The following is a 25,888-nucleotide window of genomic DNA, read 5'->3' as shown; positions in this document are numbered from 1 at the left end:
ATTGTTGAATTCCATAATGAGTACCATATTCAGTTCTTTTATGTATCTGTTACAAAAATAAATCTGGCTATTACCTTCTAATTAGATCTTGCATGCACTTCAGAACAATCTCCATAAAAGCAAGTACATCCACGTTGTAACTGTGTGCAACAAGTATTGTTGATGGCAACTCCCACTGGTAACCCAGCCACCAGCATCTCCAGGGTGGAAGGCTTTAAACATCTTAGCAACTCCAGAAGGTATTTTTAATTAATGCCAGATTTACCTCTCACAGTTGCCACAAACCATAACAAATAAATTGCCTTTACTGTTCCACATTGCCATTCGGACCCATTTCATCATCATACTATGCTGTATTAGTCCAGTTGAGTCTTGCAAATGTATGTCTGCAACAGCAGAGATTAATATATGAGATTCATGAGTTCCAATTATTACAGGTATGTATGGAAGGAAGTGAAATGCATTCATTTCATGGGCAAATACCGATTTGCTGAAAAGATTTGAAACTTCTGACACGATGTTATAACAATATCAAACAGAACAATTCAATTCTGCTGAAGGTAGTGCATAATTTTCCACATACAAATATCCACATGACATGAATCAACTGACAGAAAGCTGAAACTCTAGCTCCATCTTTCTGAATAGTTCGGTGTTTTCACAGACCCAGTTGTCAGGATCTGCAATCTCCACGTCTGAATTACAATCAACATAGTGAAAAACAAACTGTAAAATCTGTGCATTAATAATGACATCAGTAGAAACAAACTATAAGGAATAGCATCTGCAATCAGTAATTGCAAACTCATTTAAACGTGCAGAATGAGATTTCAAATATATTATATTGATGAATATGATGGACATTTCAAATAAATAACACATAGTAAGTGACATGTTTAACTCACATATAGTTTGAGCATTGTGCATTTTGGATGAAATGTAATGCTTTTAATTTATTCCCATGGAAATTATCTGAGATTATGTTTTATTGGTGTAGTTTCAAACCTTCTTTTGTACTTATTTATTTGAACCTCTTTTCTAGGTTTGCCTGATGTTTCTCAGCATGTTATATTGCATTTCTTATTGAAGTAGGATTGATCCCCTGAGTCATACTCATAGAGAGGCATAAAGTAATACAGTGTGGAAACAGGCCCTTCAGCTCAACTTGCCCACACCAGCCAACATATCACAGCTACACTAGTCCCACCTGCCCCCGTTTGCTCCATATCCCTCCAAACCTGTCTTACCCATCTAACCTATCGAACTGTTTCTTAAATCTTGAGATAGTCCCTGCCTCAACTACCTCATCTGGCCGCTTGTTCCATACACCCACCACCCTTTGTGTGAAAACGTTACTCCTTAGATTCCTATTAAATCTTTTCCCCTTCACCTTAAACCTGTCCTCTGGTCCTTGGTTCACCTACTCTGGGCAAGAGATTCTGTGCATCTACCCGATCTATTCCTCTCATGATTTTATACAGCTCAATATGATCACCCCTCATCCACCTGCACTCCAAGGAATAAAGTCCCAGCCTACTTAGAAACATAGTAACATAGAAATTAGGTGCAGGAGTAGGCCATTCGGCCCTTCGAGCCTGCACCGCCATTCAATATGATCATAGCTGATCATCCAACTCCGTATCCCGTACCTGCCTTCTCTCCATACCCCCTGATCCCTTTAGCCACAAGGGCCACATCTAACTCCCTCTTAAATATAGCCAATGAACTGGCCTCAACTTAACCTCTCGCTTTAGCTCAGACACTCTAGCCCTTGCAACATCCTTGTAAATCTTCCCTGTACCCTTTCCAGCTTGACAACATCTTTCCTATAACATAATGCCCAGAAATGAACAAAATGCTCCCAACTACCATACTTCTACAAAATGCTCCAAACTCCCAAATCTCCCAACTACCATACTTCTATATTCTGACTTGATATTAATGTTAAAGTAAAGGGTGTGCAGGACTTGAGACAACAGATTGTGATGGTGTACATTTCTGCCATGGCACAAAGTTCAGGTCAATTCATGCTGCTGAGTTGTGAGCTGCTACTGGATTTGTTCTGAGTCTGTCCCATTTAGCACGATTATAGTCATGAATTCATATGAAACAGTTTATACTCCTACACAATTTTTCATTGCCAATTATGCAACCATTTATCTTCTTGAAGATTATCATGAATATACTACCATTGTGCTCAATAATGTCCTTTATGCAATAACGGATGGGGACAGAACAAGTTGCATAAAAATACAATGCAGACCAAGGAATTCCGCCTTTAGACTTCAGAGATACAGCCAGGAAACAGGCCCTTCAGTCCACCGTGTCCAGACGGACCAGCGATCCCCCGTACACTAATACTATCCACATACTAGGGATAATTTACAATTTTAACAAAGCCAATTAACCTACAAACCTAAGATCGACACAAAAAGCTGGAGTAACCCAGCGGGACAGGCAGCATCTCTGGAGAGAAGACATTTCGGGTCGAGCCCCTTCTTCAGACTGGTTAGGGATAAGGGAAACAAGAGATATAGACAGTGATGTGGAGAGATAAAGAACTATGAATAATAGATATGCAGAAAAGTAACGATGATAAAGGAAACAGACTGTTAGCTGTTTGTACGGTGAAAATGAGAAGCTAGTGTGACATTAGGGAAGGATAGAAAGAGAGAAAGAGAGGGAATGTCAGGGCTACCTGAAGTGAGATAAATTAATATTCATACCACTGCCCAAGGGAAATATGAGATGCTGTTCCTCGAATTTGCATTTAGCCTCACTCTGACAATGGAGGAAACCTAGGACAGAAAGGTCTGTGTTGGAATGGGAATGAGAATTAAAGTGTCCAGCAACCGGGAGATCAGGTAGGTTCAGGTGGGCTGAACGAAGGTGTTCCGCAAAGCGATCGCCCAGTCTGCGTTTGGTCTCGCCGATGTATAAGGGTCCACATCTTGAACAACGAATACCTACAAACCTATACGTCTTTGGAGTGTGGGAGGAAACTGGAGCACCTAAAGAAAATCCACGCGGTCCCAGGAGGATGTACAATCTCCATATAGACAGCACCCACAGTCAAGATCGAACCCGGGTTTCTGGTGCTGTAAAGTAGCAGCTCTAGTACTATGCCACAGTGCGGCCCTTATGTGCCAAGGAAAATGCCAACATTTTGATTCAACATATAATTACTTCCATTGTATTTACTAAGTTAAAAATAGAAAGTACAAAAATACAAATAGCTGGAAGCTAAAGCAATTACAAGAGAACAAATCAAGATGTGGTCTTTGATGATTTCCGTAGGGGTGAATTAAAAGCATTACATTCCTGACAGCCTGCCTACATTTGAGTGAGGTCCATTTAAGACTGATTCCTTCTGTCGACAATTCAATATACTCATCCACTACAGTTCTGCATGTAAATAGAAATGATTCAATTCACAAAAGCTCCATTAAAAAGATGAAATGTAATATGCTTTGTTCCCTGTTAAACTCTGTTGATGTAACTGGCGTAAATGTGCACAGTTAAACCTTAAATATTCCCATTTATTTTTCACTTTTAAGGGGATTTACTTTTAATGGGTAGGTGTGACCATATCATTTACAAGGTATGCTGTGCCATCGTCACTTGCCAGCCATCATTAACTGACCCTAACAAATCATTCTGGGTGTATCAGAGGATGGTGAACTTTAGAATTCTCCACCATGGACAGTTGTAAGAGTTCAGTTATTATATTCATTCAAACCCGAGGTCAATATATTTCTGGTCATTGAGGGAATCAAGAGATGTGGGATCAGTGATGGAAAATAACACTGAGGCAGAAGATGAGGATCTTGATGAACGATGTAGCCAGGCTTGAAGGGCTAGAGATTGGCTTACTTCCACTCCTATTTCTTACGCTCATATGAAATATATTTTCAGGATCTGCTTCACAAGATGAATGCTATATAACTGCATTTCATCTACTTGAGATTGACTTGCAATCAAAATATAGAAGATTGATGGATCTACTTGTGAACCTATCCCTTTTTTATGTCTATATCCTACAAAGCCAATGCAAGAAATATACGCAGACAAGCTTTCAACAGATTTATCAAGAAAATGACAGTGCATAACATGGTAATGATTTTCCCCAGGGGAAGAAGGTAAGATGTAAGCTTTCCATGAATGACAGAGTGTCATAGATGGCAGCTAGACATTACCTAAACCAATGAACCCATTTGGCAAACTCTGATACAAAGCTCCTTTTGGGTGTCAAGCATGACAACTCCTCTTGCAAGCATCTTGTACTGCAACAAATCAACATTGGGAGCCATCAAGCAAAGATTGTATTTTTTTTCTGAGACTTGCAATGTTCACATTTTATTTTTACACAGTTCTCTTTGTCCCTGCGTAGTGTCACAAAGGATGTCAATTATTCAATTACTTTTAATTTTTATTAAGGGTGGAGTTATCTCTGCTCTAAAGTCAATAATATAACTAGTGAGAACATCACTTTGAATATGACTTGTATACATCTATCAAGCATTCAGATAGCTGGTAATGCAAAGAAAGAAAAGTTATTCTATACATTTACAGACTTAGAAACATAGAAAATAGGTGCAGGAGTAGGCCATTCAGCCCTTCGAGCCTGCACCGCCATTCAATATGATCATGGCTGATCATCCAACTCAGTATCATGTACCTGCCTTCTCTCCATGCCCCCTGATCCCTTTAGCCACAAGGACCACATCCAATATAAATATAGGATATAAATATAGCCACTTGATCCCACAACATTTCATGAGTTATGAAAGTGGATCTCCAGCTACCAGACAGGAGGATGAATAGCTTCCACTCACAGCCATTCTGATCACTGCACTTAGAAAACAGAGGAAAAGTTACACTGACTTTAAATGCACATTAATAAAAGTCACATTGAACATTATGTAGGAGTGGCAGCTGTGATTGTTTTACTAAATAATATAAACCTCATTTAGAATCTATAGTGCTAGATTATGCATCAAATTATGCATTGGATGCTCTCACGCGAAACAACAGCACATTTTTGTGTTGTCTCATGGATTTAAGATCAGAATGCTTTAGTTAGTTATAAATGTCAGCAACTTGAGTAACAGCTTTTCACACTTCAGGACATCCCAAGTCACAGCCAATGAAGTACAGTTACTCCTGTAGAGAAGGCATCACGCAGCCAATATCCACAACCATGTGCCAGTGGCAATGCCATCTGTTTTAGCACTCATGGCTAAGGGAAATCTCTAGTCAGGATATTACCTGAACATTCCTGCTATTCTACAAAATGGGATATTGAGATCAATTATGCCCACCAAGAGAGCAAAAACACAAGAGAGTGTAACACCAAGAAATCGGAATCAGAAAATTGAAACCAGATGTGTTTTTATTACAAGAAATAAATGGTCAAAAAGCATTTCGCTGAATGTATGCACTGTTCGAATTAAATAAGGCTAGATGGGAATTGATTACTACAGAAGTTAAACTCAAAAGAGTTTGTTCTTAGTTTCTCAGGTACGGATTAAAGACTTGGAGAATACGATGAAGTGGGCTGGACGTCTTCTGTTCTGCACCTATTTTCTCCACCCACTAAGTGTTTGGGCCACTAATCCTGGATTCAAAACAAAAATCACCACCAAAGGAATTGACTATGGTAGGTTGCCACAGGTGATCCAATACCAAATATGGAAATGCCTGCATGTGGATGAGATGTACAGATTGTTCAATAATTTTTCCAAAATGTTTCACTCCACCATTTTATAGAAGTTTGATGAAGATTTGGTATTCACACCCACCCATCAGTGAATAAACAATGCTGAAAGAAACAAAAATATAACAAATTGAATCAGGGAACATCTGTATCTCCATACCCTAAGTACTTTTCAAAGTTATGATAGGTGTGATTTTCCTTGAGGTGGCAAACAAATGTTAAACTTTGATAATTAGATTGCACTTTCTGTAAATTCTGTTATTCTGGTTCTCATTAGAAAAAGAGATTCCATAAGCAATCTCCAGTCAACTAGTAACCAAAGTGACAATTTAAGTACCTAGGATATGAAATATGACATCTGACAGAAATTAAAATCTAATCCAATTAACACCAGAAAATTATGGGTTGTTAATCACACTGCTCTCTGATAGAAGTAGAACATAACACAGGAAAAGGCCCATCAGCCCCATCAGGCCTTATCAAACCATGATGTCAATGTAACTAATCACATTTGCTTGTACATGGACTGCATCCCTCTATTTCCTACCTGTCCATGTGTCTATCTAAGTATCTCGTAAATGTTGCTATTGTATCTGTTTCCACAATCTCCCTATCAGCTTGTTCCAAGCACCAACACATTCTCTATAAAAATTGGTCACAAATCTTTTGAACGTTCCCCCTCCCCCGTTAAAGCTATGCTGTCTGGTATTTGTCACATTTACACCCTGGGAAAAAGACAATCAACCCTTTTGATGCCTCTCATAATTTTATATACCTCTATCAGGTCGCCCCTCAGCCTTCAATGCTCCAAAGAAAACAATCCAAGTTTGTCCAACCTCTATTTATAGCAAATACTTTACGATTTGGACAATATTCTGATGAATCTCTTCTACATCCTCTCCAAAGCCTCCACATCCTTCTTGTATGTGATAACTAGACCTGCAAACAATACTCCATATAGGGCCAAATTAAAATATATCAGCAACATGACCTGCCGTTTTTTATACCTAATGCCTCAACCGATGAAGGCAAGCATGCTGTATACCCTCTTTAGTATCCTATACATTTGTGTTTCCACTTTCAGGGATCTATGGACCTGCACCCAAATATCACTCTATACATCATTACTCCTAAGGCTCCTTCCATTTACTATATACTTTCTCTTGCAGTTGACTTTCTAAAATGAAACATCTCTCATTTATCCAGATTCAATTCCTTTTGTTATTTATTATGACTAATCACATATTTCAAATATTTTTATGGAAGTGTATTTACTGCTGATGTGGATGGAAAGATAAATCAACCATGTTAAACAACAATTTTGCAGTCAACTCAATAACAAATTAAATATTTTACTGAAATCAATATAAGACCATTGGAGTCATAGAGTTGACAGGCCTTCAATATTTTGGTGATCTATTTAGACAAGTGAAACGTACTCAATAAAGCTTCAATGTTATTCTAGTTTAGAATCTATTTCAGTGAGGATTCTTCAACTTGATTAGCTAAGGAATCTCACCCTTTCTATCTTACTCAAGGATTTCCTGTTGAAGTGATACGCGATCTACCAGCTGGTGACAGCAAGTCTCCATTAAATTGACCTCAAAAACTGTATAGGCAGTTGTCAGTATAATGATTGATGAGTGCATTTCCTTCTCAGCTGAAGGCAAAGTCTAGGGCGACTCAGATCCCTGATCTGAAATGCTGATTATCCTTTCTCTGGAAATAATGTTCAACATTTTCTGGTTTCATTTCACTATTCTAGAATCTCTACTATTTTGCTTTGGCATTAAGATTTCTGGTCCTTAATAATGGAGCAGATGCAAATATCACTAAATCTCAGAGCCTTATACCAAAGTCAGATTACAGGTGCACTGTTAATTACATCAAGGTTACTTGAAAAACTTGAAAAACAAATGAAAACCTTGGAACACATTTTGATAATCACAGTTGATCAAGCTTAAAACCTATTTCATCCTTCTCAAATTATATGAATAAAATGACCAATTTTTTTTCAGGTTGTAAAATTGTGATGTCTGTTTTACAAAACAGATTGATAGATGTGAGACTTCCAGATATATCAGGCGATAAACAGAGCAAAGTTTTACAAGAACTTCAGTATAACATAAGCAGGTATGTTAAGTTCCCTTCACATTGTTGGTTTAAGGAAAAGTCGTGCATTTTTATCCAATATTGTTCTTCCTTCTTTTAATAAATATAACAGTACAGCACATAGCAATGCCAGAGATTAAATAACTTTTTGCCTTGCATACCATAATAAATTCTGATGGGGAGAGGCACTTGTTCCTTTTCCACTGGCAGAAGGCAGAATTCTTGCATTTCTTTCTTCCTTCACATTGTTGAAATTGCTTTGTTAAATTTAATTAAATTGTTTTGAATTGAATTGAATACTTTATTGTCACATGTGAAATGTCACAGTGAAATTCTTTGCTTGCATACCTAGGATATGCAAATAGTTGCCACATAAAGGGCACTGACAAAGTTACAAAGTATCTCGCACCTGATCCTCCTTTGTTCACCCCCCCTACATGAACGCCTCCCTCACGGTTCCATCCAACTAACTTGTTATAATCCAATTACCAACAGTACCATCATAGCAAGAAGTGCAAATTTCTTCTAGCAGGATTGGATTCGTAAATATTTTACACTGTTGAAACTTTGCTATCTTAACATGTGTGCAAAAATATTGTTTGAACCAAATGCCATACAGATCAAAGATTAACAATTCTTGCACCATTTTCTTCAGTTTGGTTGATGCTTCTTCTGGGGTCTTTAGCAGGTCTGAATAGTGAATAATTGTTTCTGACAACCACAGAAACTTCTCATTGTGGTTGTGGGGAGAGATTGAAGACAAGGCTCCAAATTCTGGATGCTTTAACACCACACAATCTTCCAAGTTCCTGCACAGCTTGCAAAATGACTTCTTAGGGTTCTCAGGGTTACCCTTATCAGAGAATGTGGATTTAATGGGAGAGCACAATTTGTACACAATTTAATGTGAGAGCACAATAAGTGACTTGCATCACCACTCATAACTTTGACGGGAAATGGTAGGATGTTACAAATGTATTATTTTTCTCCTTCTCTTTAGAAAAATGATCTTTCTACCTCCTCAACATTATTTATTATAAATATTTTCCAAACATTACTAGTTCATTCCGTCCCCTGGCTATGCTCTCCCAAAATTAAGGGGTCTCGTAAATTGATCAATCTGGACAGTTTTCAGCCCTGCACCAAGTTGTTTTATGATTTGAAGGATGTTGGAACTCCACAAACGTGTGAAATTATTCAATGCCATCTTCCTACTTTTGTGCCACTTGTAAATTGTAACGTAATATCAAAGTGCAGAAAGTGTCATGTTTACCATGATTGATTTTATTGTCATTTGGAATGAAAAACGAAATGCCGTTTCTGCAGCCATACATTACAAAACACATAGACCCAAGACAAACATAATTTACATAAACATCCATCACATTGATCTAAACTTTCTCTCTGCACTCTAAATGCAGAGTCAAAGTCAAAGCCCCCGGCTGGCGATGGCATTGTCCCGCGGCCATTAAAGCCACTGATGTCGCACACCGGGTCTTTGTTGGAGCCCCCGGCGTCGCTAAGAGTCCCGCGGCCATTCCAAGCCGCGCGGGGGCGGTGCCTGTAAGGCCCCGCTCCAGGAGCTCTTCAACCCCGCAATCGGGCGGGGGAAGTCTAAAGCGGTCCCCCTCCAGGATTATTCCACAGACCTGCCGTTGGAGTTTAATCCCCCCCAATCCGGATCGCCCCACGTTGACGGTGAGTAGACCAAGTCCCCGGTCTCTTCCTGTTGTAGGCCGCTCCTCGTTGCCAGCCCCAACGACAACGGAAAACCCGACGAGAAAAGGTTGGGTCTCCCGTGCATGTGAGATTTAAAAAAGTTCAGCCAGTGAACAAAAACTCATAAAAACCTGACAGAAATAATAAAACGCGGACAGACTGCAGAGGCCGCTGCTGACCAGAGTCGCGCCGCCCACCGGTTTGTTTGATTAAAAAAAAATCTGGATGTACAGATTTCTCACAAAATCTAAGTACATTTATCTAGCTTTCTCTTAAATGCATCTGTTTGCCTCAGTCTTTACACTTGTATTTTCTGCTTTCTAAACACTTCCTGGGGAGCAAAACTCCACAATTCCTACCTTGGATTATTAATGATAGTTTAATCCCCCAATCTGATCACCCCAATATAGACCAATATAGACATCCACAGCTACCTGGTGTGTCCCCAGCAGTGAATCACACCTGTTCAATATTTCCAGTAGAAATAATCTCCATGCTCTTCTTTTAACTTAGTAAATCCTTTCCCATCTTTCTCCAAGGCATTAAAAGCAAATACAGTTCACAGTACCCCCAAAATGTGGTCTATCAGCCATGATCATATTGAATGGCGGTGCAGGCTCGAAGGGCCGAATGGCCTACTCCTGCACCTATTTTCTATGTTTCTATCTCTCCAGATGTTCACATTTCAGTCACATTTAGATTCTTCATTCTTCCCACCAAAATTCCACACTTCACATTTGAATTTGTAAATTACTATACTATACTGTAATTTATTACTGTTTTATTATAGAGAGAATGAATTGAAAACTCTTAGATACTCATCATATATTTATGTACAGATAGTGTGCAATATTATTTATAAAAGGCTTTATTGAGTTAGCTAATAAACTTATAAATTACGTGGAAAACAATATTAGATTAATTTCACCTGAAAGAGAAAATATCAGCAAAATATTTCCTTGATCCTTTTTGTCACATTGTGTCCCCTTTGTCAACCTTTTGCCATCTTTACATTTCTAACCTTTACGTACCTGTCAGCTAATTTAAACCCCCCCCCCCCCCCCCCCCCCCATTTGTATCTGCTTGTCAAACAAAATATCAATTGGAACAAACTAAGAGACCGCAACATTACTTTGCATTTGTCGATCCTAGCTAACATCCAGGTAACAAAGAAGCATAGAAAATAGGTGCGGGAGTAGGCCACTCAGCCCGCCATTCAATATGATCATAGCTGATCATCCAAAATCAGTACCCCATTCTGGCTTTTTCCCCCAGATCCCTTGATTCCCTTAGCCCTAAGCGCAAAATCTAACTCTCTCCTGAAAACATCCAGTGAATTGACCTCCACTGCCTTCTGTGGCAAGAGAATTCCACAGATTCACAACTCTCTGGGTGAAAATGTTTTTCCTCACCTCAGCCCTAAATGGCCTACCCCTTATTCTTAAACTGTGACCCTTGGTTCTGGACTCGCCCAACATCAGGAACATTTTTTCTGCATCTACCTTGTCCAATCCTCTGGAATTTTTACGAATTAAATTAAAATAATGAATAGAAGGTAGACAGAGATGGATAGCTGCAGAGAAAAGAGCAATAAAAAGAGAAGTTCTTGAAAGAGCACAGCTTTGCAGAGGGGGAGCTGAGACAGTACAACCATCAACTAAAGATTTTACTACCTACAATGGGCCAGAATGAGGGGTTGTTACACATGGAACCAAAGCCCAAGCATTGAAGGGGACAGCATACATGTATGCCCTGTTGCAGACATTAGAAGCATAACGTCTCAGTTAAATTTGGAAACCTTGATAACGATTTTAAAGTAAAGGCATTAATAAAACCACGGCAGTGGAAACAGAACAGATTCCAAGCTATTGTGTTTTTGATGGATTCAAGCTAATCCAAACCAGACAATGGAAGATAATGGATTAAATCTGGAAGCTGCAACGCCCAAGAGTTACAGTAAGGGAAAGCAAGGCAATATGGCAAAGGTGGAAACTTAGTTCAGTTTTGCACAGGTTGATAAAGGTAAACAGAATTATTGACAGTGGAGCAAGGGTCATATCAACCAGCAAAACAAAAATATTGGTTTGTAAATTGAGAGACTCTACATGCACATTGTTCAAATTATAACTACAGATTTATTTTTATGTTTCAGCATCACAATAAGTAAAGTGAACTTTCCAGACACAAGTGTGAACCTGGTCTCCAATATCGGACTGAAAGTTGCTTTTTCTCTTGGTTACATTGAGATGAGTGGTAACTGGTACATCAAATCAAAGATTCTGTAAGTAATCTTTACCTCAGAAAACAATTTGAACAGTCACGACTGAATAATTTAACATTACCTTATGTGACTCACACTTAAAACTTTGGAGATTTGCACCACTCATTTTCATGACCTGTATGTAAGAAGGATATTTGAAATAACTATCCTTCATAGACATACTGTACATGATCTAGAACTAAATGATGGAGCTGAATGAGCACAAATACAATTAAATGCCAAAGGAGCTGTTACCATTTTACAGCTTTGTCTTTAAAGTTCATAGCGTACAACACCATAAATGTCACCATTTTAGCAGCTTTCTGCAAGCATTATTTAATGGATTATCTATCAGAATAATTGATTCATTTCTTCGCCTGTTAACCTGCAAGAATGAACATTTCAAAATGTGTCTTCCAAAATCAATTAATATTTGGTATTTAAAACTATTAGCTGTAGCAGGACACCAGGTGCTGGAGTAACTCAGCAGGTCAAGCTGTGTCTCTGGAGAACAAGGATAGGTAATGTTATGGGGCAGGACCCATCTTCAGATTGATTGTAAGGTGGAAGAAGAAAGCTGGAAAAGGGGAGAGGCAGGACAAAGCGTGACAAGTAGACAAGACATTGGTGGGGGGGAGGGGGGGGGGACTCTATCATTCCGTCTGGGGGAGCAGAACAACAGCACACAAAGGAGATGCGGGTGAGAGGTCCACAGTTTTCTGGACTAACGTCTATTATAAACCTACTGACTCCCACAGTTATCTGGACTACACTTCCCCCACCCTGCCTCTTGCAAATACGCTATTCTCTACTCTTAATTCCTCCATCTCCGCCTCATCTGCTCCCAGGATGATAGACAATAGACAATGGACAATAGACAATAGACAATAGGTGCAGGAGTAGGCCATTCGGCCCTTCGAGCCAGCACCGCCATTCAATGTGATCATGGCTTATCATCCACAATCAGTACCCCATTCCTGCCTTCTCCCCATATCCCCTGACTCCGCTATCTTTAAGAGCTCTATCTAGCTCTCTCTCTCTCTAAAGTATCCAGAGAACCGGCCCCCACCGCCCTCTGAGGCAGAGAATTCCACAGATTCACAATTCTCCGTGTGAAAAAAGTGTTTCCTCATCTCCGTTCTAAATTGCTTTCCCCTTATTCTTAAATATACTTTCCATTCATCTGAGGTGTCGTCTTTCTTTAGTACCTGTCCCTAACCCTCCTCCCTCCCAGCAGTCCTTCCAGGTGAGTCAGAGGTTCACATGCACCTACTCTAACCTCATCTACTGCATCTTTTGTTCCCGATGTGACCCTCTTTACATTGGCGAGACCAAGTGTTGACTCAGTAACCATTTCGCTGAAAATTTACACTCGGTCCCCCAAGGCTTACTGGATCTCCCAGTTGCTAACTATTTTAACGCCCCTTCCCATTCTCACGCTAATTTTCTGTCCTGGGCCTCCTCCATTGCCAGTGTGAGGAAGCTGGAGGAAAAGCATCTCATATTCTTCTTGAAGGTAGACAAAAATGTTGGAGGAACTCAGCGGGTGACGCAGCATCTATGGAGAGAAGGAATAGGTGACGTTTCGGGTCGAGACCCTACCTCAGTCTGAAGAAGGGTCTCGCCCCGAAACGTCGCCTATTCCTTCTCTCCATAGATGCTGCCTCACCCGCTGAGTTCCTCCAGCATTTTTGTCTACCTTCGATTTTTCCAGCATCTGCAGTTCTTTCTTAATCATATTCTACCTGGGTAGCTTTCAACCCAATTGTTGCCTATCAAAACCCCCTATGCATATGTCAACTTATTACCTGCCACGTTTTGTCTTGCCTCTCCCCTTTTCCAGCTTTCTGCTCCACTGCTACAATCAGTCTGAAGAAGGGTCCCGATCTGAAATGTCATCTATCTATGTTCTTCAGAGATTCTGTCTGACCTGCTGAGTTAATCCAGCACCTTGTACCCTGTTGTGTTTTAACCAGCATCTGTAGTTCTTTGTTTCTGCATGTTAACTGTAGCCTCGTTTTTTACAGGAGAACTCATGGCAAAGTAAAGGCACAGATCAACAGCGTTGCCACCTCCATTTTCCTTAGGTTTGGCAAGGATGATGCAGGCAGGCCAACTATGTTTATTATGGATTGTTCAAGTTACATTGCAAAACTCCAAGTACACGTTTTTGGAAAATCTAGGTAAGCGTGTCCTTCAACATATATTTATTCTGTATTTTCCTTCATACTTAATCATATGTAAAATTGCTACCAGAGCCACATGGTGGGGTCTCAAATTGAATGGCCAGTTATTCAGCCAAAGTCAGCTGAGATTCGTAAATGTACATGGGGTTACAACGCGTGCTTTAAGTATTTCATCTGTGAGCTTAAAAAATTTTTTAAACATTGTATTGGATTTCTTCAAGACTGAAAATAGTTGCCACCCTCAAGTAAAGATGATTCCTTGGACGCACAAGAAATTGCAAGTGCTGGAACCTTGAGCAAAACACAAAATGCTGGAGAAACTCAACTGCATCCAACACACTATTCTCCACAATTTTTGCTACCTTCTCCCACAAACAGCCATATCTTGCCATCACTACCACTTTCCATAATTCTCTGGTTCTCTCATCCCTTCCCCCAACTCGCTCTCTTCACAAGTACTTTCATCTGCAACTGCAGGAGATGTAACACTTGTCGCTTCACCTTCTCTCCCACTTCCAACCAGGATACCCAGTAGACCCTCCAAGTGAAACAGAGGTTCACGTAAGCCTTTTCAAATATCCTCAACTGCATTGTGACCTCCTTTACATCATCAATACCAAGCATACACTAGATGATCAGTTTTGCCAAAAACTTGCTCTCAGTCCAACATGGCCTGCTGATCACTCTGTTGCTAACCATTTTAACACACCTTCCCATTCCCAAACCAATGTTTCCGTCCATGACCTCCTTCATTGCCAGAGTGCGGCCACACACAAACTGGAGGAACAGCACCTCATATTCCCTTTACTGCCCAATAGTATGGATATTGGATTCTCCAATTTCAATGAATACACCCACTTTCTTTCCCATGCCTCCCATGTCAGTACACATATTTTGCTCCCACAGTCTCTCACCAACCCCTCTCCAAGATACCCTGCTTCTTTCCCCTCCTTGTATATTCATCTTCCATCCCGAGTCCACCATTTCACCTTTAATCCCCTTTCCCCCATCCATGCCTATCTTATATTCCTCCTCTTTCCTTATCTGATACCCCCTTTGTCTCCTTTTCACCTGTTGCCTTTGTCACTTCCTGCAGACATCTGCCAACAACATCCCCAACCCCTTCCCTATCACTTGCCAGGCTTTTTCCCTATCCCATCTTTATTTTCCAGCTTTCTCCCCACTCAAGGAGGAAGTGAAGAAATTCAGTCTCAAGAAGATGACTCCTTGGGTTTACTCTTTTTTTTAAAACAAAATTCCACTTCCTGCATTTCACTTCACTGCTGTCATTCTTGTTTTTTACTTTTATTTATATACTAAAATTCTAAAGACTCACAAAATGTTCTTCCCACATCCTAATTAAATTATTCAGCAAGATTGGGTCTTCTCTTCACATTAACAATTAAAGCAGAGACATCCTGTACCAGTTGGTCATATATACCAATGGTCAAACTGCGGAAAACTTTAACTGTGGAAGAGTTAAGCCCTGCCCGCTCCCAACCCACCCTTCCTTTTATAATCTTAATACTTTAAAAAAGCCAGCTTTGTTCTTCCTAACCATTACTCTCCCCCTTCTCTATACTCTTTAATTGTTGATAGCTTCCAGCATGGAATCTTACATCTTCACCTTTGCTTTTATATTTTAACTACTTCATCAACATATGCTTCTTGTTTCTTTCATTTTGACATTTAAAAAGATATCAAAACCAAACAAAACAATTTATTTCTAGTTGGAGAGGAAGAGAGTCAACCGTGAGAATACAAGTGGAGAAGAGGCAGGTAACGTTCTTGAGATCAGTGCCCAAGGAATGTTAATTTCTCAATTCAAAATTCAGTAAATGAGAGAGCAGAATTCAACACCAGCTGTTCAACCTTTTATGTTGACCAAGCAATTTTGGGATTCCCTCAATTGACATCAACAGCTTTCCCAGACTAATGCTGTAATATTGAAATCTTTTGACAGCCAGAACCTTTATCACAGGGTGGACATGTCAATGACTAGAGGGCATATGTTTAAAGTGAGAGGAGCAAAAGTGTGGGGCAAATTCTTTTTTATACAGAAAGTGATGGGTGCACTTCCAGGTGTGGTGGGGGAGGCACTTAAGAGGCTTTTAGATAGGAACATGGATATGGAAGGATATGGATCATATGCAGGCAGATGGGATTAATTTAGCTTGATATCATGTTCGGCACAGATATTGACGCCCAAAAGGCCTGTTCCTGTGCTGTACTGCTCAATATTTTATGTCACTGAGGCACTAGAAGGCATTTTCAGATTTCATGTGCATGTTTCTGAATGAAGAAACATTCTGAGTAATGTCTGAAGATTGCCTGCAAATGCCTTGAGCTTGCATCTCCTTGAAAATTTATTTTTCAGGTGCACTCTTAGGCCTACAACTGTTTACAATTCAATACTGGATCAACGCTGGATTTTTATTTTAGCCTTTATGCTGGGCCACATAGAAGTCTAAAAAATAGAAAATGCTCAAAACAATCAACAGGGCAGACAGCATCCATGGAAACCGAATCCTGCTGTGCAGGATACTTTCACCTAGAGTACACCAGCCCCATGTAGATAAACTGGACATGAACATTCTGCTCCTTGAGTGCTTTCAACACAACCTGATGAATCTGGTCTTTGGCATTGAATATGCTTTACTACTTTTTAACTGCATTAATACAGCTTTATTTGTCTCCTGGGACTTAAAATTTCTACTTAAATGCCGTCCACCAGATACATTGATTCAGTTTTTCTCTCCAATGGTTTTTGCTGGATCTTTTGATTATTTTCAGCATCTGCAATATTTTTGGATTATTGTTGATTTTAAAAGTCCCATAGAATATTTTGAACTTTATTTGAAAGGTTCACAAATTTGCGTTGACGGGTTTCCCTGTAAAAAAACCCATCCAAAGTGTTCACTGTCAGCATGTTATTGGATCAATTGTAAATTCTCACAGAAAACACCATTGGGGCCAACAGATGTGATCTCGGCAGTCAGCTCTTAAACATACATACTATAATATAAAAACTACTAGTACTACTTTAAGGGACAATTGCTATGTATGCCAGAATGATGGGAGGAGTGTGGGAATGTTCTCCCAGAGGATCAGTAGGACATGGGCTGGCTGGCACAGAACAATTCCCTGAAGCAGCATGTTCTTCAGTGTGAGCTCATGGCCTCATCATGCCATAGCCTTGCATCTCTTGCCAGCGATTGACAAGGCTCTGTAAATAATGTAGCACAAGAGCAGTCTGTGAATTTCTGCACCTTTGAAAACTTGCAATGCAGGGAAACATTCTTCCCCATGATCCTTTGTATCAGTGGTCTGTAGAAAAATCAGTTGCAGCCTCCAATCCTTGTGTGCGTTGTTTGGGTGACCTCCCTAATGAAGTAGAGAGCAGCAAGCTGTGAAATGTGGCAGAAATCAGCAGACAAAGCTGGTAATGAGTTTGATTGCTGAGAATCTCTGTGATCTTGGCTTTTATGAACAAAGCAGTCAAGGCAATGTGTGGAGCCTGTATCTGAAGGGGCAGGAGATCAGTGAGAACAAAAAATATATTCTGACTGTTGCCCTTTTAAATAGCATGGTTTCAGGGGAAGTGGACTGAATTACAGCTGGTTGAGCTGTATGCAAATAAGAATATTTTTTTTTACAGGCTGTTAAAGTTAAAAAAAAAAATCACACTGGGGTTGAACTTTATGCCTTGCACTACTGCTGACCTAATTTGGAGAAGTTCTATGTTAGAAAAAAGATCCTGTCAAAATGGGGGAGGTCAATTTTTCTAACAGGCGTTAAAGAACCCAGAAATGGGCATTGCATTGCTTTAAAAAAACACAAAGTGCTGGAGAAACTCAGCAGACCAGGAAGCATCTTCATGCTAAAGAAGGATCCTGACCTGAAACATTGTCTATCTATTCCCTCTACAGATGCTGCCTGACCCACTGAGTTTTTCCAACACTTTGTGTTTTGCTCAAAATTCTAGCATTTGCAGTTTCTTGTGTCTCCATAATATTACCTTACTCTGGTTTAAGCCAATTACAACAGCACAGCAGCATTATTGTGAAGTTGTGCAGTAATACTTCTAGGCCAGTATATTTTAAGATGCCTTTAATGAACTGTTACAAATGTCTATACATTCAAACAATTATTGTTTTGAACCTGAGCAACATCAGTATTTCCCAATATAGACCATGATACTATGCATCATCCAACTACCCAATCAACACCAGTAACATACAGAAAGTATATAAAGCTCCTTTATTGTAGTATTGCCATAGCTGAGGCTGCCTGCATCGATAAGGAAATAAGTATTTTGATCGCCACTGCAGCGAAACATCTGGCCCTTTAATATATTGCATCAGAGATATAACACGGAGGCTTCATAAGGCATTGGTTAGAGTGCATTTGGAGTGTTGTGAGCAATTTTGGAAGGATGTGTTTGCATTGGAGAGGGTTCAGAGGAGATTTTTGAGAATGATCCCAGGAATGTTCAAGATCAAGAGAGTTTATTGCCATGTGTCCCTGATAGGACAATGAAATTCTTGCTTTGCTTTAGCACACCAGAACATAGTAGGCATGAATACAGAACAGATCAGTGTGTCCATATACCATTGTATAAATATATATGAATACATGAATAAATAAACTGATAAAGTGCAAATAAACAGATAATGGGCTATTAATGTTCAGAGTTTTGTCCGAGCCGAGTTTAATAATCTGATGGCTGTGGGGAAGTAGCTATTCCTGAACCTGGTAGTTGCAGTCTTCAGGCTCCTGTACCTTCTACCTGAAGGTGGTGGGGAGATGAGTGTATGGCCCGGATGATGTGGGTCCTTGATGATGCTGCCAACCTTTTTGAGGCAGCGAACGTGATAGATCCCCTCTATGGAAGGTAGGTCAGAGGTCAGAGCAGATGATGGACTGGGCAGTGTGTACTACTTTTTGTTGTCTTTTCCGCTCCAGGGCGCTCAAGTTTCCTATCCAAGCCGCGATGCAACCAGTCAGCATGCTCTCTACTGTGCACCTGTAGAGGTTCGAGAGTCCTCCTTGACAAACCGACTCTCCGTAATCTTCACAGGAAGTATAGGCACTTATGTGCTTTCTTTATGATTGCATCAGTGTTCTCGAACCAGGAAAGAACTTCAGAGATATGCACGCCCAAGCGTTTGAAGCTCTTGACCCTTTCCACCATCGACCCGTTGATATAAGTGGGACTGTGGGTCCCCATCCTACCCCTTCCAAAGTCCACAATCAGTTCCTTGGTTTTGCTGGTGTTGAGGGCCAGGTTATTGTGTTGGCACCATATGGTCAGTCGGACGATCACATTTCTGTACTCTGACTCGTCCCCATCGGTGATACGTCCCACAACAGTGATTTACCGAAGTGAGGTCGAGGGATAGAGCGATAGGCATCCTTGATGGTGGTGTAGCAGTGATTGAGGGTGTTTAGCCCTCTGGTGCAGCAGGAGACATGTTGGTGGAAGTTTGGGAGTGATTTTCTTCAGGTTGGCTTTATTGAAGTCCCCAGCTATGGTGGTAAATGTCTCAGGGTAAGACGTCTGGTGCTTGTTGACCACGGGATGATGGAGGTGAATTCCCTTGGGAGGTAGAAGAGACAGCACTTCACTGCCAGATGTTTGAGGTGTGGAGAGCATGAGTTGGACAGGACTGCCACGTCTGAGTCCCACGCAGAGTTGACCATGATGCAGGTACCCCCTCCTCTCACTTTCCCAGATGCCAGTATACGGTCCATACAGTGGATGGAGTACCCTTCAGGCTGGACAGCTGAGTCTGGGGAGCTGGGGGTGAGCCATGTCTCTGTGAAACAGGACAGAGCATTCCCTCAGCTCCCTTTGATAAAGCAGCCTTGCCCTTAAGTCCTTAATGATTAAGCCTTGCCCTTAATCGTTAATGAATAGGTTAACATATGATGAGCATTTAACAGCATTGGGCCTGTACTCGCTGGAGTTTAGAAGGGTGAAGGGGAGGCTTCATTGAAACTTACCGAATAGTGAAAGACCTGGATAGAGTGGATATGGAGAAGATGTTTCCACTAGTGGGAGCATCTAGGACCAGAGGCCATAGCTTCAAAATAAATGGATGTACCTTAGAAAGGAGATGAGGAGGGATTTCTTTCGTTAGTGTGGTGAATCTGTGGAATTCATTGCCACAAACTGCTGTGGAGGTCATCATTGGGTATTTTTAAGGCATAGATTGAAAGATTCTTGATTAGTAAGGTGTCAGGGGTTATGGGGCAGGAGAATGGCGTTGAGAGCAAAAGATAATAAGCCATGATAGAATGGTGGAGTATACAAGATGGGCAGAATGGCCTAATTCTGCTCCTACAAGTTAAGAACATGAACTGGAGGCCTAGTTTATTGCACAATTTCAAAAACTTTCAATGCTTCTTAGACATTCTGTCCCTTCCAGAAGACATGAAATGGACTTACAAAAATAAGAGCCTTTCCCTCTGTTGTTATATTGGTCATTTAAATGGCCGAAGACTTTCAACAAGGGATCAGCCAAAGTTCAGGTTGGCTGAGTTAATTATCCAATTAAATCCTCAAAATTAATGCTTTATAAGCATTCATTATTTTTAACAGAAATGTTCTGGAGATTCTGGTTGTTAATGTCTATTGTTTTTTCTTTTTTTTATGTTCAGCTGGCTGTACAACCTGATCATCAGGTGGTTTGAACCCTCCATCAGGAAATACTTAAGTGGCAAGGTATGATATAAAACTTTTTATTTTACACAAATAAGGGTGGGAGCTTTAAATATCCATCCAGCATTATACACTACCATAGTAAATAACAAACTATCTTAGCTATCCGTTGAATTACTCCAGCACTTTGTGTCTATATTTGTGGATATATTAGTTGCGACCTTCCAGAATGCCCCAGATATGTTATTTTACTTTGTTTTAATACAATATTATTTAAATTTGTGCCTAAGTAAATGTTTGTAAATAAACATAATATTTTGATTACAATATGAATCCATTTCAACTGATTTCCAAATGTTTCTGATTATAAGAGGCATTAAGAAACATATGATGTTGGAAAGCTCGTGCAGTCTGGCAGTTGGGCCTCAGGATCGACTGACTGAGATGTAGTTTGCATTTTGTGGCACACTCTGTTTCTCATCAGATGATCTGAATCTCAATTTAAACAATGGGAATTGGAAAAGTAAATGCAGCCATAAAAATGAGCGGGAGGTCTGGGCTAGGTCGAGTACTCTCCAGGAGTGAGCAAAGGGAATGTTTAGGACCTGAAGTCATAGCCTCAGAATAAAAGGATGGACCTTTAGAAAGGAGATGAGGAGGAATGTTTTTAGTCGGAGGGTGGTGAACCAGTGGAACTCATTGCCACAGGAGGCTGTGGAGGCCGTCAAAGTATATTTTTAAGGTGGAGATTCTTGATTAGTATTTTGACTAAATTTCAACATCTATTATAAGCAGAAAATGTACAGCAATATACAGTAAAGATAATCAAACAGTTTAATGACACTGATTTAATCCATACTAATAATTTTCTTCAATTTTGCAGATCTGTTTTGAATTGAAGAAAATTCTCAATGAAAAGATATATCCGTTTCTCCAGACAGTGCCAGGTATGATGAAATGATTAATAACTGCGGTTTCTAAACAATAATAGGCATGTCTTACATAGGTTACTTTAAATTAACCATATATATTTTTAATAATGAGCTGGGCATTATACCCTACAAAAATAATGGACAGAAAATTTTGGCTTTGACACAAATGATCATAATGATCTCAATGTTGACGATGGGATATTGCCAAATGTGAGTTCAACTATCCGGCTGATATAAGGCTCCTAATTATTCTCCGCCTTCAACACCATAATGTACTAGTCCTGCACTGTTGAACACACATTAGGCAGCAAGAGGATGTCCTTTAAGTGACAACTCAGTGGTATTTAAAGGCATATCATTTACTCATAGCTGACTTGTCAATTAATTTCTGATTGAAGGTTACAAGGTCAGTTTATTATCACATGTACCACTTAAGGCACAGTGAAATTTGAGTTACCATACAGCCATACCAAATGTAAAGCAACAAGACACACAACCACATAAATTAAAAGTTAACATAAACATCCATCACAGTGCATTCCACATTCCTCACTGCGATGGAAGGCAATAAAGTTAAATCGTCTTCCTCTTTGTTTTTTGTAGATGGTTATGCATGCAACCATATATGTAACTACCTCATTAGCATATCGTCCCTCCCACATTCTATAGTATAACTGTAGTGTCTGCATGTTCCCTCCCTGTTGGGTTCCAGTACGTGTGTAGACCAGTTGTGGTTAGTACTGGAACGTGTGTTATTAGTGTTTAAATAAAGACCTAGTTAAAGGACTATGGACAACGTCTAGTTTCCTTTACATGGTGTCAGCCAGTGTAAATCTGCGCCTCTGTTTATCGGGTTTTTTTAATTCATTTATCTTGTAAGTGTGTGCAAGGATGGCTTCGTCGTGTCGCAAGCCTTCCCCGTTAGTTTTTGATGCTGACATCGCGGAGCGATGGGAGACGTTTGTAATGGACTACAATCATTATGTGAACATCGCACACCACAATGACTCTCCTGCTCTCAGAGCATCCTTGCTGCTGAATCTCGCTGGTCCGGATGCCATGAGGAGAGCTAAGCACTTTGAATACCGTCCAGCAGTCCTGGTCGGGGCAGTGGTCGGGGCAGTCAAACCATCCGCAGTCGGGGGCGATCAAAACCCTCGCAGCAGATGATCGAAGCCCCAGTCGTGGCGATCGAAACTCCCGCATCGGGGCGGTTGAAACTCTCTCTACGGCATGAAGCTCCCGAATCGGCCTCTTCTTTCCAGAGACCGCGGACTTCACGATATTAAAATCCACATGCCCCGCGGTTGGAGCTTCGATCCCCGTCAAAGGGAACGCAAGCTCTGCGATGTTAAAGTCCCGCAGACTCCTGTGGTTTGGACCGCCCGTCGGTCTCCAGGAAAGGCGACCAACTCCACGATGTTAGGCCGCAGTGCGGACGAAGATAGGTTACGGAAAAAAATTGCATCTCCGTCGAGGTAAGAGATTGAAAAGACGTTTCCCCCAACCCCACCCCCCACATAAAACAAACCAAGGAACACTAAAACATACTTTTTAACACATACTTAAAATAGCAAAAACGGAAGAAAGGACAGACGGACTGTTGGCGAGGCAGCCACTGCTGGTGGCACCACCTGGTCAGCTTGTTTCTTTAAAAATGCAGGATGCCAGGAATGGAATGAGTTTACCTACAATGCTTCTGCAGATGTGAGTGGATAACAAGACACTCCCCTTAGAGTTAATCATGTTTCAGAGAATGAGTACAGAGCATGGTGTTGGAAGGGTGAGAAGGAAAATGGTCGCAGCAGATATCCTTATGATGGGCTGTATCACAAATTATGATGGAGCACAGGAAGGAGAGAGAATTTCGTAACATGGTGTCAGGATAATAATCTTTCCTTCAACGTCAGCAAGATGAAGGTCCTTGTTATTGACTTCAGGATGTATAGTGGAGTACAGGTCCCTATCAACATCAATTGTGCCGAAGTGGAAAGGGTTGAGATCTTCAGGTTCTTTAGCGTTTACCAACAATCTGTCATGAACTAACCACAATGATGTGACTGAAAAGAAGGCACTCCAACGCTTCTACTTCCTTAGAAGACTGAAGACATTTGGCATGTCTCCAATGACTCTTACACACATCTTCAGATGCACCACAGAAAGCATATTTTCAGATTACATCACCACTTCGTTTGTGAACAGCACTGCCCAAGACCCCCAAAAAATTGCAGGGAATTGTAAATTAAGCCCAACACACTGACCAGACCTCACCATTGGCTCCATCAATACATTAAGCCGCCTCAAAAAAAAGCAGGCAACACAATCAAAGTCCGGTCATTCCATCTTCTCCTTAATCCCATCTAGCAGAAGGAATAGAAACTTGAAAGCGCACACCATCGAATTTAGGAACAGCTTCTTCCCCGCTATGCCCCCCTTCTGAAGGTCTTTCCATGAGTTAGGGTACTGTCTGTTTCACCTATGCGGACATTGGACTTTGTCTATGGAACTGATGGATCTTGCACTTTGCTCCTTCTGTGGTGTTTGAGTTTGACTTGCTTGTATTTATATATAGTATTATTCACATTATATATGGTATCTGATTCGATACCATGCAAAACAGCTTTTTACTGTACACATGACAATAATAAACTTAAACCTAATGTGTGATTAGTCTGTGGATATATGGACATATTGATGATAATCAAAACACATATGCAATAGATATTCCGTCAGTAGTTGTTAAGTTATTTTAGAATGCATTGGGCTTATTCCAGGCTAGAATTGTAAATACTTTGAGAATTCACCGTTGGATAATAAGCTCACACTCTCCTTCAAAAAGAGCAGACTGTGTTTCATTCTCACAGCAATAGGCAGTGGGAGAAGGGGGACATACAAAGATCGCATCCTATCTGTGATTCTGATAGAGGAAAATGGAAAACAGAATGTGAATTCTGAATAAATCAGAAGAGGTTGAGCAATAAGTGGGAGGTGGAAAATAAGAAAGGTATTGGATGCATTGTGTTGTCATGATTGTCTCAGCCCTGCCCCTGATAATGTAATCTGGATTGACCAGTGATTCTGAGCACAGTCTCCCGATGATACAATTTCATTACCTTCACTCAGATTTGTTGTTCCTACTAATTATATGGTATCTTAGCTTGCATGAAAAAAAAGAAATAATTCGTTGAGTGTTGTAGAATGTCTTTAGTGTACTTCACATGTTGAAAGTGCTGGCATTTTGTGATAACTGTAACATGTGGTTAGGAGCCTTGACGCATTTGAATCTGCGAGGGTAGTTGGTGGGATAGGTCATTTGAAGATGTATTCATTGACACAGACCCAATACACATCAGGTTACTGAACATCTTAGACCACTGTCTCCAGGTCCTCAGGTTTGACAAATGACATTATCCTCCATACTTTCATGATTTTGTTATTTAAATAGTACTCCAAACATTTAGTGGTATTTTAATGTTCCACCACTTTGACTCTTTCAGTGACAAAAGAAGTTGGCAGATATATCGGAATTGATTACTCTTTGACCAGTCCTCCATTTGTGACAAACAATTCACTTAATCTACCCCTCAAGGTATGACAGTGCAATGTACAATTAAATTAAGTAAATGCAGCCATTTTTAATGTAAGAAATTTGAAGTTTCTCCACAATTTATTTCTGTAAAGGTTTACAAACAATAAAAGCACTTTGTGTTAATAATGATGAAACAGAAATACGTGTCTATCAGTTTATGCTTCAGGTCAATGACCTCTCATCAAAACTTTCACTAGTTTCATAAAAGAACATTAACCTGAAACATTAACTTTATTTCTCTCTCCACAGATGTTGCTTGTCCTTCTGAGCACATCCCATATTTTCTTTTACATCAGAACATTTTAATCCGTAGCTTTTGCATTTCAAAATACAAATGATTCTCTTTAGTTTGTAATTAGTTGTTTAAAAGAGGAGAATGTTTTGGTATTGAAATGAACAGATGTTGTAACTTATTTCTTATATTCAATCAGTCCTTTTTTAAATCTGAGGTTCATTACATTATCTAACGCCTACTCCATCTTTTGTTTAAGATCTATTGTACCACTTAAAGGAAATAATGCAGTGTCAATACATTATAATGAAGTGGCCCATGGAAAAAAATAGATAAATTAACAGATCATTCATCTCACCATAAATATCGCAGTTGTAGGATTGCTGCCCTATTTAAAATGGTGTGAATAGTTCCTACATGTTTAAAAAATCCATGAAGTATTTCTCTCAATAGAACTAAAAATGATCTTCTTGTATAT

General features: G+C 40.1%; 1 protein-coding gene across 2 annotated transcripts in view; it reads left to right on the top strand.

Moving 5' to 3' along the window:
* LOC129707400 (bactericidal permeability-increasing protein-like) overlaps nucleotides 1-25,888 on the top strand; it is a 58,442-nt gene that overhangs the window by 18,281 nt on the left and 14,273 nt on the right. Inside the window, exons 2-8 of one of the 2 annotated variants that reach the window (XM_055652403.1) lie at nucleotides 5,513-5,659; nucleotides 7,735-7,849; nucleotides 11,700-11,828; nucleotides 13,835-13,990; nucleotides 20,657-20,720; nucleotides 21,541-21,604; nucleotides 25,087-25,178. In XM_055652403.1, coding sequence (XP_055508378.1) covers nucleotides 5,548-5,659; nucleotides 7,735-7,849; nucleotides 11,700-11,828; nucleotides 13,835-13,990; nucleotides 20,657-20,720; nucleotides 21,541-21,604; nucleotides 25,087-25,178 — 732 coding nt within the window. In that variant the 5' untranslated portion in view covers nucleotides 5,513-5,547. Of the gene's footprint in view, nucleotides 1-4,493; nucleotides 5,660-7,734; nucleotides 7,850-11,699; nucleotides 11,829-13,834; nucleotides 13,991-20,656; nucleotides 20,721-21,540; nucleotides 21,605-25,086; nucleotides 25,179-25,888 lie in introns of those variants that run through there. The other variant, XM_055652405.1, reaches the window with a different exon arrangement.

Source organism: Leucoraja erinacea, chromosome 21 (genome assembly GCF_028641065.1).
Source record: "Leucoraja erinacea ecotype New England chromosome 21, Leri_hhj_1, whole genome shotgun sequence".
Classification (NCBI taxonomy): Eukaryota; Metazoa; Chordata; class Chondrichthyes; order Rajiformes; family Rajidae; genus Leucoraja; species Leucoraja erinaceus.
This window is presented reverse-complemented; position numbering and strand designations above follow the sequence as displayed.